Below are 17,822 nucleotides of genomic sequence, written 5' to 3' on the forward strand. Positions count from 1 at the left end.
GTGTTTGGTGCTGAGTGTTGTCCCCCCCCCCTCTCCATGGCGGTTGGTGCTGAGTGTCCTCCCCCCCATGGCCGTTGGTGCTAAGTGTCCTTCCCCCATGGCGCTTGGTGCTGAGTGTCCTTCCCCTCAAGGAGGTTGGTAATGAGTGTCCTCAACCCATGGCGCTTGGTACTTTGTCTTCCCCCCCATGTGGGTTGGCGCTGTGTCCTTCCCTCCCATGGCAGTTGGCACTGAGTGTCCTCCCCCCATGGCGGTTGGCACTGAGTGTCCTCCCCCCATGGCGGTTGGTGCTGAGTGTCCTCAACCCATGGCAATTGGCGCTGTGTCCTCCCCCATGGCGGTTGGTGCTGAGTGTCCTCTCCCCATGGCGGTTGGTGCTGAGTGTCCTCAATCCATGGTGATTGGCGCTGTGTCCTCCCCCCCATGGTGCTTGGTGCTGAGTGTCCTCTCCCCATGGCTGTTGGTGCTGAGTGTCCTCTCCCCATGGTGATTGGCGCTGTGTCCTCCCCCCGTGGCGGTTGGTGCTGAGTGTCCTCTCCCCATGGCGGTTGGTGCTGAGTGTCCTCTCCCCATGGCGGTTGGTGCTGAGTGTCCTCTCCCCATGGCGGTTGGTGCTGAGTGTCCTCAATCCATGGCGATTGGTGCTGAGTGTCCTCTCCCCATGGTGGTTGGTGACTGTTGGCTTCCTGAGGAGAAGGTGCCTAGGAGTCCAATCCAAGACACCAGCACTCAATACCTTGTTGGCCAAACATGAAAAGGTTGACCGTATTTTATCTGCTTTTACCAATTTTTTTAACCCAGACCTCTTGTTTTCTCTTATCTCTTAATAAACACGCCACCTGGCAACGTATAAGAATAACTTGTCAACTTATAGAACAATTAACATAACTGTGCGCACAGCATACAACAACATCAACACATAGGAAAACCAGCAGTAAACAGTAAGGCAGCGACACAGTGATAGTACGCAGGAAGGTGCGCGGGATCACTAGTGCCTGTACGCTTTCATCGCTCCGATTAGTTTCACAGTTAATCTTTCCATGGAAGGGAAGCAGTTAGCTTACCGACGTATGGGATCCCAGTGGTCAATATACCGACGCCGGGATCCCAAGGGAGGATGCATTGCCGACGCCAAGATACCGCCGCCGCTGGGGATGCTGGCATATTACCAACAGCTGGCATGCTGAACGTCCGCACAGCGGTAATGCACTTCCATCCTGCCACAGGGAGGGGGGGGAGGTTAGGTTTAGACTGCAGAATGGGGGTTAGGGACTGGGGAGAGGGGGTTAGGGTTAAGGTTAGGCACCAAGTGGGGAGGGTTAGGTTTAGGCATCGGGGAAGGGAGGGTTAGGATTAGGCACCACTGGGGATGGTTACTGTTTGGCACCCACAAGGGAGGGTTAGGATAGGGGTAAGAGGAGGGTTAGGAGCTTCCTCGGTGGCTGTCGGGATTTAGATGGACCCGATACCGCTGTCGGTATACTGACCGCCGTCATCCCATCCATCTGTAAATCATACTGATCCTCCAGCTATCTAAGGTAGTATCCAAAGTTGAAGGTTTAGCAGAGATGTAATGGGGAATTGATGAGGAAGGGTCAGTGAAGAGATGGAATGGGGAATTGATGAGGAAGGGTCAGTGAAGAGATGGAATGCAGTACAAGGAGAAAGCAGAGACCCCAGAAGGGTAGAGATGATTAGATGAAGGATACTCCAAGCAGGGGTAATTCCTGGAGATTACCATGGGATTGTCAGAGGGTTGTATCAGGGTATGGATAGACAATTCCGGAGCTGAGGGACATGACAAGTGATACACAGAGTAATACATAGCAGGGGAATAAATATTTATAGGAACAGGTTTTTCAACATGTTCTTGCGGATATATGAGGCGTGTGTGTAACAGTGTGTGTAACAGTGTGTGTGTGTGTGTGTGTAACAGTGTGTGTGTAACAATGTGTGTGTGTGTGTGTGTGTGTGTAACAGTGTGTGTGTGTGTGGTGACAATGACTGAGAGACCAGAACAGGGGAGTGACGGTGGGGCATTCGGACAGGGGAGTGACGGTGGGGCATTCGGACAGGGGAGTGACGGTGGGGCATTCGGACAGGGGAGTGACGGTGGGACATTCGGACAGGGGAGTGACGGTGGGACATTCGGACAGGGGAGTGACGGTGGGGTATTCGGACAGGGGAGAGACGGTGGGGTATTTGGACAGGGGAGTGATGGAGGGACATTCGGACAGGGGAGTGATGGAGGGACATTCGGACAGGGGAGTGATGGTGGGGTATTCGGACAGGGGAGAGATGGTGGGGTATTTGGACAGGGGAGTGATGGTGGGCCATTCGGACAGGGGAGAGATGGTGGTGTATTTGGACATGGGAGTGATGGTGGGGCATTCGGACATTCGGACAGGGGAGTGATGGTGGGGCATTCGGGCAGAGGAAGGAGGACTAAGGGACGCTGGTGGAGCTGAGGTGTGAAATCAGCAGTAACACCAGGGAACGCTCCATGAAGACATAAACTAAGGCAAACACTGATATATGGTCACAGCACAGAAGGATTCTCCTGGAGACTAAGACCTGACACAGGATGGGGACAGGGAGAAAGGGGCACACGTGAGATCCTGCAGGAGATGGGACAGAGGAGCTGCGGAGTCTGGGCACAGTCCAGGGCACAGTCCAGGGCACACAGCGCTGGTGAAGAGGTACAGACTGCTGCAGAATACTAGAAGGAAGATGTGTGGAGGAGAACACAGGAACACAGACACGCTCAGGAGGTCAGGGGACTGGGAGATGCCAGGCTAGGCTGTAGGAGTGAGAGACAGGCACACAGGTGACGGATTCCCGGATTGGCCTTGCTGCCAGAGCAGGAGGAGTGAGGGGATATTTGGGAGGGGGCAGAGAAGTGAAGCAGCGTGAGGACAGAGCAGTGACACAAGCAGCAGAGACTGGCACAGGATGGGTGGTGAGGGGAGCAGGAATAACCATTAGAGAGGGGGAGGACACTCAGGACATGCTGGGGTACAGTGGCAGAGTGACGGGCACTCCGCTGAGTGTGTGACCATCTGTCCCACTGCCAGGGCTCCGAGGGGCATGCATCTGACAGCACTTCCAGGGATCTGACCTGCACCCGGCTCATCATGAAACTCCTGTCTCTGCTCAGCTGCTGTCTCTCCCTCCTGCCAGGTGAGTGCTCAGTCTCCATTGTCTCATCTAGGACCGGGGCTGAGCCCATTTCACTCATCCATCACTGTGCAGGCGTCCGCTCACATGTGTATTATATTAACCCTGCATCTGTCAGCTAGTGCCTGGGGGTGTCTCCGTACCAGGGCTGGGGAGATTTACTGACAGGTTGTCAGCAAGAGGTGATGTTACATGTGGCAATGTTGGTGGGGGGCACTGAGATGGGCAGGGGACGAGAAAAACATTTCTTTAATAAGAAACTTATGTTTCACTGACTGGAGCAAATGCAGCTTCTTATTTTACTGACTGTCAGCACTGTGCATTTACTGACGGCTGCATGCATTGCAGGAGGATTCGGTGGCATGTAGTGGAATGGGCTGTGATGAAGGGAAGGAGTGACAGGGACAGTGTCAGGAGGTGGAAGTGTTATTATTATATATACTGCAATACTGAGGATTCTGCTGTTAGTTATCTACATAAACGCCCCTGCACGCTGCGCACACCCCTCTGGGGAAGACAATGGGCATTCTGCAACCTTTCCCATGTTCTCAGTAAAATATTCCTGGTGTATAGGGGGCAGGTGAGGGGCCAGGAGCATGTAGGGAACGTAGGGATCACATGAGCAGGGAACTGGGGCACTGCAATGACAGGTTGTGTCTATGGAAGTCACATGATGCTGCTTTCTGGGCACACGCGTGATTATTACATGTACAGTCAGACTGCGCTATCACTGCAATCAGGACATGCAGCCTGTGTGTCATATGTGTCTCATGCATGTTACACGCCTGTTACCTGACTCAGGGGGGCAAAGGCTGGTGCTGTCCCCAGAGGTGCAGGAGGGGAGGCGCCTGGGACTGGGGCAGATGATGGGAGAGGGCTGCCTGGGACTGGGGCAGATGATGGGAGAGGAGGTGCCTGGGACTGGGGCAGATGATGGGAGAGGAGGCGCCTGGGACTGGGGCAGATGATGGGAGAGGAGGCGCCTGTGACTGGGGCAGATGATGGGAGAGGGCTGCCTGGGACTGGGGCAGATGATGGGAGAGGAGCTGCCTGGGACTAGGGCAGATGATGGGAGAGGAGCCGCCTGGGACTGGGGCAGGTGATGGGAGAGGTCTGCCTGGGACTGGAGCAGATGATGGGAGAGGAGGCGCCTGTGACTGGGGCAGATGATGGGAGAGGGCTGTTTGGGACTGGGGCAGATGATGGGAGAGGAGGCGCCTGGGACTGGGGCAGATGATGGGAGAGGAGGCGCCTGGGACTGGGGCAGATGATGGGAGAGGAGCCATCTGGGACTGGGGCAGATGATGGGAGAGGAGGCGCCTGTGACTAGGGCAGATGATGGAGAGGAGGCGCCTGTGACTGGGGCAGATGATTGGAGAGGGCTGCTTGGGACTGGGGCAGATGATGGGAGAGGAGGCGCCTGTGACTGGGGCAGATGATGGGAGAGGGCTGCCTGGGACTGGGGCAGATGATGGGAGTGGAGGTGCCTGGGACTGGGGCAGGTGATGGGAGAGGTCTGCCTGGGACTGGGGCAGATGATGGGAGTGGAGGTGCCTGGGACTGGGGCAGGTGATGGGAGAGGTCTGCCTGGGACTGGGGCAGTTGATGGGAGAGGAGCCGCCTGGGACTGGGGCAGATGATAGGAGAGGAGGCGCCTGTGACTGGGGCAGATGATGGGAGAGGTCTGCATGGGACTGGAGCAGGTGATGGGAGAGGTCTGCCTGGGACTGGGGTAGATGATGGCAGAGGAGGTGCCTGTGACTGGGGCAGGTTATGGGAGAGGAGGCGCCTGGGACTGGGGCAGATGATGGGAGAGGAGCCGCCTGGGACTGGGGCAGATGATGGGAGAGGGCTGCCTGGGACTGGGGCAGATAAACGGAGAGGGCTGCCTGGGACTGGGGCAGATGATGGGAGAGGGCTGTCTGGGACTGGGGCAGATGATGGGAGAGGAGCCTCCTGGGACTGGGGCAGATGATAGAAGAGGGCTGCCTGGGACTGGGGCAGATGATAAGAGAGGAGGTGCCTGGGACTGGGGCAGATGATGGGAGAGGAGCTGCCTGGGACTGGGGTAGATGATGGGAGAGGAGCTGCCTGGGACTGATGATGGGAGAGGAGGTGCCTGGGACTGGGGCAGATGATGGGAGAGGGCTGCCTGGGACTGGGGCAGATGATAAGAGAGGAGGTGCATGGGACTGGGGCAGATGATGGGAGAGGAGCTGCCTGGGACTGGGGTAGATGATGGGAGAGGAGCTGCCTGGGACTGGGGCAGATGATGGGAGAGGAGGTGCCTGGGACTCGGGTAGATGATGGGAGAGGGCTGCCTGGGACTGGGGCAGATGATGGGAGAGAAGGTGCCTGGGACTGGGGTAGATGATGGGAGAGGAGGTGCCTGGGACTGGGGCAGATGATGGGAGAGGAGGCGCCTGGGACTGGGGCAGATGATGGGAGAGGGCTGCCTGGGACTGGGGCAGATGATGGGAGAGGAGGTGCCTGGGACTGGGGCAGATGATGGGAGAGGAGGCGCCTGGGACTGGGGCAGATGATGGGAGAGGAGGCGCCTGTGACTGGGGCAGATGATGGGAGAGGGCTGCCTGGGACTGGGGCAGGTGATGGGAGAGGAGCTGCCTGGGACTAGGGCAGATGATGGGAGAGGAGCCGCCTGGGACTGGGGCAGGTGATGGGAGAGGTCTGCCTGTGACTGGAGCAGATGATGGGAGAGGAGGCGCCTGTGACTGGGGCAGATGATGGGAGAGGGCTGTTTGGGACTGGGGCAGATGATGGGAGAGGAGGCGCCTGGGACTGGGGCAGATGATGGGAGAGGAGGCGCCTGGGACTGGGGCAGATGATGGGAGAGGAGCCATCTGGGACTGGGGCAGATGATGGGAGAGGAGGCGCCTGTGACTAGGGCAGATGATGGGAGAGGGCTGTTTGGGACTGGGGCAGATGATGGGAGAGGAGGCGCCTGGGACTGGGGCAGATGATGGGAGAGGAGGCGCCTGGGACTGGGGCAGATGATGGGAGAGGAGCCATCTGGGACTGGGGCAGATGATGGGAGAGGAGGCGCCTGTGACTAGGGCAGATGATGGGAAAGGAGGCGCCTGTGACTGGGGCAGATGATTGGAGAGGGCTGCTTGGGACTGGGGCAGATGATGGGAGAGGAGGCGCCTGTGACTGGGGCAGATGATGGGAGAGGGCTGCCTGGGACTGGGGCAGATGATGGGAGTGGAGGTGCCTGGGACTGGGGCAGGTGATGGGAGAGGTCTGCCTGGGACTGGGGCAGATGATGGGAGTGGAGGTGCCTGGGACTGGGGCAGGTGATGGGAGAGGTCTGCCTGGGACTGGGGCAGTTGATGGGAGAGGAGCCGCCTGGGACTGGGGCAGATGATAGGAGAGGAGGCGCCTGTGACTGGGGCAGATGATGGGAGAGGTCTGCCTGGGACTGGAGCAGGTGATGGGAGAGGTCTGCCTGGGACTGGGGTAGATGATGGCAGAGGAGGTGCCTGTGACTGGGGCAGGTTATGGGAGAGGAGGCGCCTGGGACTGGGGCAGATGATGGGAGAGGAGCCGCCTGGGACTGGGGCAGATGATGGGAGAGGGCTGCCTGGGACTGGGGCAGATAAACGGAGAGGGCTGCCTGGGACTGGGGCAGATGATGGGAGAGGGCTGTCTGGGACTGGGGCAGATGATGGGAGAGGAGCCTCCTGGGACTGGGGCAGATGATAGGAGAGGGCTGCCTGGGACTGGGGCAGATGATAATAGAGGAGGTGCCTGGGACTGGGGCAGATGATGGGAGAGGAGCTGCCTGGGACTGGGGTAGATGATGGGAGAGGAGCTGCCTGGGACTGGGGCAGATGATGGGAGAGGAGGTGCCTGGGACTGGGGCAGATGATGGGAGAGGGCTGCCTGGGACTGGGGCAGATGATAAGAGAGGAGGTGCATGGGACTGGGGCAGATGATGGGAGAGGAGCTGCCTGGGACTGGGGTAGATGATGGGAGAGGAGCTGCCTGGGACTGGGGCAGATGATGGGAGAGGAGGTGCCTGGGACTCGGGTAGATGATGGGAGAGGGCTGCCTGGGACTGGGGCAGATGATGGGAGAGAAGGTGCCTGGGACTGGGGTAGATGATGGGAGAGGAGCCTCCTGGAACTGGGGCAGATGATGGGAGAGGGTTGCCTGTGACTAGGGCAGATGATGGGAGAGGAGCCGCCTGGGACTGGGGCAGATGATGGGAGAGGTCTGCCTGGGACTGGGGCAGATGATGGGAGAGGAGTCACCTGGGACTGGGGCAGATGATGGGAGAGGGCCGCATGGGACTGGGGCAGATGATGGGAGAGGGCTGCCTATGACTGGGGCAGATGATGAGAGAGGAGGCGCCTGAGACTGGGGTAGATGATGGGAGAGGAGGTGCCTGGAACTGGGGCAGATGATAGGAGAGGAGGTGCCTGGGACTGGGGCAGATGATGGGAGAGGAGGCGCCTGGGACTGGGGCAGATGATGGGAGAGGAGGTGCCTAGGACTGGGGCAGATGATAGGAGAGGAGCTGCCTGGGACTGGGGCAGATGATGGGAGAGGAGGAGCCTGGGACTGGGGTAGATGATGAGAGAAGAGCTGCCTTGGACTGGGGCAGATGATGGGAGAGGAGGCGCCTGAGACTGGGGCAGATGATGGGAGAGGGCTGCCTGGGACTGGGGTAGATGATGGGAGAGGAGCCTCCTGGGACTGGGGCAGATGACGGGAGAGGGCAGATATAGAGCTCTCAGTGCAGTGTGACACTGTGTGCAGCTGTGTCCATGGTTCAGCGCAGGGAATGTAACCTACATGGTGGGTGCAAAGAATGTGTCCCATAACCTCTATAATACGGTTCTATTATCACTGATAGTTGTAAGAATGGTACTAATGGTAATATATATATATATGTAGATATATAAATGTGTGTGTGTGTGTGTATATATATATATATATATATATATATATATATATTCCACAGACGGTATATAACTATGCAAAAGACAGTGAGAGAGGGAGGCTACGTTTACTCCACTGCGGGCAGGAAAGAGTTAATCTCTGCCTCTCCTGACCATCAGAGACAGCTTTAACCCATCAGTGCCGGAGTGTGCTGTTGCACCAGCTCTAGGTATCCGGTGATGGATGGTGATTATTTTTAGCAGTCATTTCCTATCAGGAATATACTGTCCATAGTATCTGTCCTGGGAGAGGTCCAGGACCCCTGTCCCGGTGCAGTGTTACAGTGTCCCCTCCGGGCCATGATTGGGTTAACACCCTTCCGCCAACACCTGTAACAGATCCCACCCTTGTGGAATCTCCTGTGTCAGGTATCTGGGATCTTGCAATCGCCCCTTACATCTCTGAATTAGTTGTAATTCAATCGAGCGTGGCCTCCCATCCTCTGCCTGAGCGCTGCAACTGCCGTCCTGATCTGTAAGCGAAGTCTCTGAGATGTCATCAGCGAGGTGATCCAGGGAATGGAAGCCAGGCCATTAAACTTTCAGCACTGGATGCCGGACCAGCAAGGCTGGGGGGGGCTCACTATAACACCCTGTGCTAGGGACGGTGCCCTGCTAAAGTAATCACCCCCCTTGGCTTTTTACCTATTTTGTTACATTACACCCTGTAATTCAGAAAAAAAAAAAAATTAATCTGAATTTTATGTGATGGATCTGTACAAAATAGTCTAAGTTGGTGAATAGAAATGAGAAAAATTTACATAAAGAATTTTTATAAATAAAAATCTGAAAATTGGCATGTGCATATGTATTCACCCCCTTTGCTATTAAGCCCCTCAAAAGTTCTGGTTACCTTCAGAAGTCACATACTTAGTGAAATGAGGTCCACCTGTGTGCAATCTAAGTGTCACATGATCTGTCACTATAAACACACCTTTTCTGAAAGGCCCCAGAGGCTGCAACACCACTAAGCAAGAGGCATCACACCATGAAGACCAAGGAGCTCTCCAAACAAGTCAGGGACAAAGATGTTGAGCAGTACAAGTCAGAGTTGGGTTATAAAAATAGGATTTTGGTTACCTACCGGTAAATCCTTTTCTCGTAGTTCGTAGAGGATTCTGGGGTCCACATTAGTACCATGGGGTATAGACGGGTCCACTAGGAGCCACTGGCACTTTAAGAGTTTGAGAGTGTGTGCTGGCTCCTCCCTCTATGCCCCTCCTACTAGATTCAGTCTAGAAAATTGCCCGAGGAGACGGACAACTTCGAGAGAAGGATTTTACACAGATAGTGGCGAGATTCACACCAGCTCACACACAAGGCAAACCAAGCTAATCAGCATGAAAAATCAGCAACAGCTGAACAAGATTACTTACCAAGCAACAAAACAGTACTAAACCAAGAACTAAGCAGTACTGAATCAGATAACCCCTGCAGGAAAACGAAGCACTGGGCGGGCGCCCAGCATCCTCTACGGACTACAAGAAAAGGATTTACCGGTAGGTAATTAAAATCCTATTTTCTCTTACGTCCTAGAGGATGCTGGGGTCCACATTAGTACCATGGGGATGTACCAAAGCTCCCAGAATGGGAGGGAGAGCGCAGAGGCTCCTGCAGAACTGACTCACCAAACTTCAGGTCCTCAGCGGCCAAAGTATCGAACTTGTAGAACTTAACAAATGTGTTCGACCCTAACCAAGTAGCCGCTCGGCAAAGCAGTAAAGCCGAGACACCCCGGGCAGCCGCCCAGGAAGAACCCACCTTACGAGTAGAGTGGGCCTTAACAGACGTAGGACACGGCAAGCCTGCCGTGGAATACGCACGCTGGATAGTGATCCAGATCCAGCAAGAGATCGTCTGCTTAGAAGCAGGACACCCAATTTTCTTGGGATCATACAGGACAAACAGAGAGTCCGATTTTCTGTGATGAGCAGTCCTCTTTACATAGATTTTTAGAGCCCTTACAACATCTAAGGACTTTGATGAAATTGAGGAGTCAGTCACAGCTGGCACCACAATAGGTTGGTTGATATGAAATGCCAACACAACCTTCGGAAGGAACTGCTGACGTGTCCAGAGCTCAGCTCTATCTTCATGGAAGATCAAGTAGGGGCTCTTACAAGACAAAGCCCGCAACTCCGAGACACGCCTAGCAGAAGCTAAGGCCAACAAAGTGACCGCCTTCCACGTGAGAAACTTGACCTCAACCGCCGGTAGAGGTTCGAACCAATCCGATTGGAGGAACCGTAACACCACGTTAAGATCCCAGGGTGCCGTAGGCGGCACAAAGGGAGGCTGGATGTGCAGAACCCCTTTCAGAAAAGTCTGAACCTCAGGGAGGGAAGCCAACTGTTTCTGAAAGAAAAAGGATAGGGCCGGAATCTGGACCTGTAGGGATCCCAACCTCAGGCCCATATCCACACCTGCTTGCAGCAAGAGGAGAAACCGTTCCAGTTGAAACTCCACCGTAGGAAACTTCTTGGACTCACACCAAGATATATATTTTTTCCAAATACGATGGTAATGTTTAGACGTTACTCCTTTCCTAGCCTGTATCAGGGTAGAAATAATCTTGTTCGGAATGCCCTTCCGAGCTAATATCTGGCGTTCAACCTCCATGCCGTCAAACGTAGCCGTGGTAAGTCTTGATAAGCGAACGGCCCCTGCTGCAGCAGGTCCTCCCGAAGAGGAAGAGGCCTCGGCTCTTCTAGCAGTAGATCCAGAAGATCCGCGTACCAAGCCCTTCTTGGCCAGTCCGGAGCAATGAGGATCGCCTGAACACTTGTTCTTCTTAAGTCCGCTTCCCAGTTGTCTACTCCCGGAATGTAGATTGCTGACAGCGCCAACGCGTGTTTTTCTGCCCAGAGGATGATTCTTGTTACCTCTGACATTGCAGCTCTGCTCTTCATCCCGCCCTGTCAGTTTATGTAAGCCACTGTCGTCACATTGTCCGACTGCACTTGAATGGCTCGATCTCGCAGAAGATGGGCCGCTTGGAGAAGATGTTGTAGACTGCTCTTAGTTCCAGAATGTATATTGGTAGGCTGGATTCTAGGCTTGACCACCGTCCTTGGAAGGTTTTCACCTGAGTGACTGCGCCCCAGCCCCGGAGACTTGCATCCGTGGTTAGAAGGATCCAGTCCTGAATCCCAAACCTGCTGCCCTCCAGAAGGTGAGGTAGTTGTGGCTACCAGAGGAGTGAAATCCTGGCTTTTGGCGACATGTGTAGATGAGATCCCGACCACTTGTCCAGGAGATCCGGTTGGAAGGGCCGAGCATGAAACCTTCCGTACTGTAGAGCCTCGTAAGAGGCCACCATCTTCCCCAGAAGGCGAATGCACTGATGAACCGAAACCCGGGCTGGCTTCAGGACATCCCGGACCAGTGTTTGTATCCCCAATGCTCTTTCCCCCGGAAGACACACCCTCTGCACTTCTGTATCGTTCCCAGAAAAGACAACCACCTGGTCGGCTCCAAATGTGATTTTGGAAAAATCAGGATCCAACCGTGTTCCCTGAGCATATGAGTCGTGAGAACAATGGACTGCAACAACCTCTCCCTGTACGCTGCCTTTATCAGCAGAACGTCCAGATATGGGATTATGTTCACCCCCTGTATGCGGAGGAGAAACATCATCTCTGCCATCACCTTGGTGGACACCCTCGGTGCTGTGGAGAGGCCGAATGGTAGTGCCCCAAATCGGAATGTGGAGGTATGCATCCTTGATATCCAGGGATATCAGAAACTCTCCCTCCTCCAGACACGAAATCACTGCTCTGAGAGACTCCATTTGGAATATTCAAATTGTTCTGACCGAACCATCCGGTTTCGGTACCACGAAAAGGTTTGAATAATAACCCTTGTTCTGTATACGAGGTGGAACTGGGACAATGACCTGTGATTTTCCCCAATTTTAGGATGGCTTCCTGTAGGATAACCCTGTTTGTCAGCAAAGCTGGCAAGCCTGATTTGAAGAATCGGTGAGGCAGGAGTTCTTGAAACTCCAGTCTGTACCCCTGGGACATAGTATCCTGTACCCAGGGATCCAGGCCGGATGACACTCAGACATGGCTGAAACGTCTGAGCCTCTCACCCACCAGCCCGTCCTCCAGGCTTTGAGGTCCACCATCATGCTGAGGATTTTGAGGAACCAGAAGCAGGTCTCTGGTCCTGGGAGCCTGCAGGTTTAGACTTTTTCGATTTTGCCCGACCACCTCCAAAGAAAGTGGTAGAAGGCTTGGGCTTTTTGTCTTAGCGGTCCGACAGGACTGCGGCACAGCTGAAGAAACGGTTTCTTCGTAGAAGGAGTAGCACAGGGAAGGAAAGGTGACTTACCTGCGGTTGCCGTGGAAATTCACGCATCCATTGCTTCCCCAAATAGAGCCTGACCGTGTAGGGTAAGTTCTCCACACTTCTCCTGGATACCGCGTCTGCTGACCATTGGCGTAGCCAGAGTCCCCTGCGAGCTGATACCAACATGGAGGATATCCGTGCAGTCAGCGTACCCAGGTCTTTCATGGATTCCTCCATGAACCCCACAGAATCCTGTATGTTACGTAAAAACAATTCAATGTCACTACTATCCATTGCATCCAAATCCCCTAGTAATGTGCCTGACCACTTTACTATGGCTTTAGAAATCCATGCACAGGCAATAGTAGGCCTTAAGGCCACTCCTGAAGCAGTGTATATGGATTTGAGCGTAGTGTCAATCTTACGATCAGCCGGTTCTTTCAACGCGGTAGAACAAGGGACAGGTAAAACCACCTTTTTGAGACAGTCTGGAGACAGATGCGTTAACAATGGGTGGGTTTTCCCATTTTTTCCTATCTTCCTCAGGGAAGGGAAAAGCAACCAGAACCCTTTTTGGGATCTGGAATTTTTTCTCTAGGTTTTCCCAGGATTTTTCAAATATAGCGTTTAGTTCCTTAGATGCAGGGAAGGTTAGCGAGGCTTTCTTATAGTCAGTGAAGTAAGCCACCTCAACCTGCTCAGGTGTGGTGTCATTAATGTTTAACACATCTAATGGCCTCACTCATGAGCTGCACCCCCTTTGCAAGGGATGCCGCCCCCCTCGGCACATCCCCGTCACCGTCTGAAGTATCAGAATCGGTATCTGTGTCATCTTGCATGATTTAGGCAAGTGCACGTTTCTGTGGGAACATGCCAGGGGGCTTTGCAGGAATAGGACCAGAGCCTGACCAAACTGCCATAGACTTCTTCAACACCTGAATTTCAGTCTCAGTATTAGCTACCCTAGTAGAGATCTGAGAGATCATTCCTTTAATAGAAGTTAACCACTCTGGTTGTACAATAGGGATCTGAGACAAAGCATTACAATCCTGTGTGCATGGAATGGATCCTTCCTGAGAGGAAACCTCTTCTGCAGCACAGACACAGTTTCCTGCCACAGAGAGACACAGAGATTGGAGCCAACCCACACACAGCGCTTTTTAAGGTAGAACTAATGACACTACCAGCGCTATCTGTGTACCTTAATAAACTACAGTCTTTATACAGCCTACCCCCCTTCTACAACCCCCTGGTACCGTACAAGATAGCTGGAGTTGACTTGGAGGGACAGCTCTCCCTGTAAGCGCTTCTGCAGGCAGGAAGATGGCGCTGAACGCTGCTGGATCCGCTCTGAGGAGAAGCTCCGCCCCCTTACATGGCGCTGTCTTCCCGCTCTTCTGAAGATTATACTGGCCTGAGGAATTGTGCTGGCAGCGATCCTGGGACCCTGACAGGCTTGCTGACCAGTGTAGGGTATAGGCGCTGTCTCAGGGCGCTCCTCACAGCGCCGCACTATGTACCGCTGAGCCCCTGAGCGCAGTTAGTACTGCGCTCCCTACCCTGTTGCCGCCATCTTCACACCGGCTCCCCGCTTGCTAGGGGGGCTGGTGATTAATTCGCCACTGATCTTCTGGCTCTGTAAGGGGGTGACGGCATGCTGCTGGGGTGAGCGATCCCCTGTGGTGGGGGAATGTTCGATCCCCTCAGGAGCTCAGTGTCCTGTCAGTGGAGATAGTGGCTCAGACCCCGCAGGGCGGACACTACTCCCCCCCTTAGTCCCACGAAGCAGGGAGGCTATTGCCAGCAGCCTCCCTGTAAAATAATAACTCTAAAAAAAACTTTTACCAGAGAAACTGTAGAGCTCCCCTAGCTGTGACCGGCTCTTCCGGGCACATTTTCTAAACTGAGTCTGGTAGGAGGCGCATAGAGGGAGGAGCCAGCCTGCACTCTCAAACTCTTAAAGTGCCAGTGGCTCCTAGTGGACCTGTCTATACCCCATGGTACTAATGTGGACCCCAGCATCCTCTAGGACGTAAGAGAAAAATTATTCAAATCTTTGATGATCCCCGGAGCACCATCAAATCCATCATCTTCAAATGGAAAGAACATGGTACCACAACAAACCTGCCAAGAGAGGGCCGGCCACCAAACCTCACAGACCGGGCAAAGAGGGCATTAATCAGAGAGGCAGCACAGAGACCAAAGGTAACCCTGAAGGAGCTGCAGAGTTCCACAGCAGAGACTGGTGTATCTGCGCATGTGACCACAATAAGCCGTACACTCCATAGAGCTGGGCTTTATGGAAGAGAGGCCAGAAAAAAGCCATTACTTAGTGTGAAAAATAAGAAGGCACGTTTTGAGTTTCCCAAAAGGCATGCGGACGACTCCCCAAATGTATGGAGGAAGGTGCTCTGGTCAGATGAGACTAAAATTTCACTTTTCGGCCACCAAGGAAAACGTTATGTCTGGCGCAAACCCAACACATCCCATCACCTCAAGAACACCATCCCCACAGTGAAACATGGTGGTGGCACAGTGTCAGACTGGGGCATGTAGGGCCCACCGGGGGATGCAGTGGTAGGGGCCAATGTTTAGGGGTCTGGCCAGTCTACAGAGGGGGGTGTGCCCAGCTACCACATGGGTTTGCCTAACCATTTTGCAAGTGTTGGTCCCCTAGATAAGTGTATACAGTAAATACTGTAGTGCATGCAAGATAATGTACTAGATTAGTAACAGCACAGTCTGGAACCTGATCCTTAGAGCAGGAGGAGGGCCCCCAGGCAGCAGGGCCCACCGGTGGTTTCACCTGTACCCCTGTGGGCCAGTCCAACCCTGTGGTGGCAGCATCATGCTGTGGGGATGTTTTTCAGCAGCAGGGACTGGGAAACTGTTTCGAGTCGAGGGAAAGATGGAGGGTGCTAAATACAGGGATATTCTTGAGCAAAACCTGTTTCAATCTGCCTGTGATTTGAGACTGGGACGAAAGTTCACCTTCCAGCAGGACAATGGGGGTCATTCTGACCCGTTCACTCGCTGCTGTTTGTCGCAGCTGAGCGAATGGGTCTCTACTGCGCTGGTGCCGTAGTGCACCGGCGCATGCCAGACTGCCGAAGTCCGTAGCAGGGCTGCGATCGCCTCTGCCTGATTGACAGGCAGAGGTGGTCGCTGGGCAGGAGGGGGCGGAACGGCAGCGTTTGGCCACCGTTTCATGGGAGCGGCCCAGCCAACGCAGGCGTGGCCGGACTGAATGGGGGATGGGCCGCAGCGGCTGCGATGAGTAGCTCCCGGCCAGCACGCTAAAGCTGCGCTGGCCGGGAGCTACTCTTGAAGTGCAAAGGCATTGCCCCTGTGCGATGCCTTTGCACTTCTGCGGGGGAAAGGCTAAATTTAGCACAGCTACGATCAACTCAGAATGACCCCCAATGACCCGAAGAATACTGCTAAAGCAACACTCGAGTGGTTTAAGGGGAAACATTTAAATGTGTTGGAATGGCCTAGTCAAAGCCAACTGAGAATGGCCCTCATTCCGAGTTGTTCGCTCGCTAGCTGCTTTTAGCAGCATTGCACACGCTAGGCCGCCGCCCTCTGGGAGTGTATCTTAGCTTAGCAGAATAGCGAACGAAAGATTAGCAGAACTGCTACTAAATAATTCTTTGCAGTTTCTGAGTAGCTCCAGACCTACTCACAGATTGCGATCAGCTCAGTCCGTTTAGTTCCTGGTTTGACGTCACAAACACGCCCTGCGTTCGGCCAGCCACTCCCCCGTTTTTCCAGCCACTCCCGCGTTTTTCCATGACACGCCTGCGTTTTGTAGCACACTCCCGGAAAACGCTCAGTTACCACCCAGAAACACCCACTTCCTGTCAATCACTCACCGATCAGTAGTGCGACTGAAAAGCGCCTCAGGATCCACAGCAAAACTGCTAAGTTTTTCGTTAAATAACTAAGCGAATGCGCTCTGCGTACCATGTGCATGCGCAGTTTGCAACAAATCGCAGCATAGCGAAAATCGGCAACGAGCGAACAACTCGGAATGAGGGCCTATATCTGGTCAGACTTGAAGATTGCTGTTCACAAGCGGAAACCATCCAACATGAAGAAGTTGGAGCAGTTTTGCCTTGAGGAATGGGCAAAGATCCCAGTAGCAAGATGTGGCAAGCTCATAGAGACTGATCCAAAGCGACTCACAGCTGTAATTGCCGCAAAAGGTGACTCTACAAAGTACTGACTTTAGGGGGGTGAATCATACTTGCCTACCCTCCCGGAATGGCCGGGAGGCTCCCGAAAATCGGGTGACCCTCCCGGCCCCCCGGAAGAGCAGGCAAGTCTCCCGATTACAGGGGTCCCCCCCTGCCCGGCTGCCCACTTAGCGAGTGAAGTGGGCGGTCCGGGCAGGCGATGACGCGATTCTTGTTGAATCGCGTCATGCAAGCCACGCCCCCCACTGTATAATGCCGGTAATTGCGGCATTACAAAGTGGGGGCGTGGCTTGCATGACGCGATCCAGCAGCCATGCCCCCGTCCCTCCTCTGGCCCGCCCCCGTGCCGCCTCCGGCCCGCCCCCAAAAGTCGGCAACTATGGGGTGAATAGTTATGCATGCTGAAGTTTTCTGTTATTTTGTCCTATTTGTTGTTTGCTTCACAATAAAAATAAAAACATCTTTAAAGTTGTCGCCATGTTCTGTGACTGAGATGATGCAAACCTTCAAACAATCCATTGTAATTCCAGGTTGTGAGGCAACAAAACATGAAAAATGCAAAGGGGTGTGAATACTTTAGCAAGGCACTGTATCACACTCACACAGACGGCCTCTATGTGGCCCATTGATCAAACAATATTTGCAGCTATGTCTCCAGCAGTTATTAATTATCCCCTGATTGCATGTATCGCTCCATTCCTGCCGGCAGCCGTCTTCCCCATAGATGCAATGCTTCCAGATTTACCAATATCCAGAATGTGAAGCAGAATAAAGAGTGGCCCCCGCAGCTACCACCACCTGAAGATCGAATTGGCACCCGGCAGAGCGTTTCCCCCGGAACCCTCACCGGAAATGGGCGCTGTGCATGTGTGGTCAGCGGGACCGCACATGCGCAGCAGCCTCTGCACATCGCATGGACCGGCTCCTTTTCTGTGCCCCTGTCTTTCCAGTGTAAATCTAGCTCATCCCAATAAGAATATTTCTTTGATAATTAAGTTTGCCTTTTTTGCTATGTCCTTCTCACCGCCAGACACCCGAAACCAGGGGCGGATTTGGAGGCTGGGAAAGTGGAAAAGTTCCCGGTTGGCAAGAGAGCAGAGCCCAGGGACGTGCAGTCAGGAGAGGCAGTGCCCAGGGTCATGCAGGCAGGGGAGGCAGAGCCCAGGGACATGCAGGCAGGGGAGGCAGA

At 54.1% G+C, this 17,822-nt stretch overlaps 1 protein-coding gene across 1 annotated transcript in view; it reads left to right on the forward strand.

Moving 5' to 3' along the window:
• Nucleotides 1-2,893: 2,893 nt before the first annotated feature.
• Nucleotides 2,894-17,822, forward strand: part of CHRNA10 (cholinergic receptor nicotinic alpha 10 subunit) — a 121,617-nt gene continuing 106,688 nt past the window's right edge. Inside the window, exon 1 of the mRNA XM_063950858.1 lies at nt 2,894-3,180. Within this exon, the coding sequence (XP_063806928.1) occupies nt 3,135-3,180 (46 nt within the window). The 5' untranslated portion in view covers nt 2,894-3,134. The remainder of the gene's footprint in view (nt 3,181-17,822) is intronic.

This window comes from Pseudophryne corroboree, chromosome 2, assembly GCF_028390025.1.
Source record: "Pseudophryne corroboree isolate aPseCor3 chromosome 2, aPseCor3.hap2, whole genome shotgun sequence".
NCBI classification, from domain to species: domain Eukaryota; kingdom Metazoa; phylum Chordata; class Amphibia; order Anura; family Myobatrachidae; genus Pseudophryne; species Pseudophryne corroboree.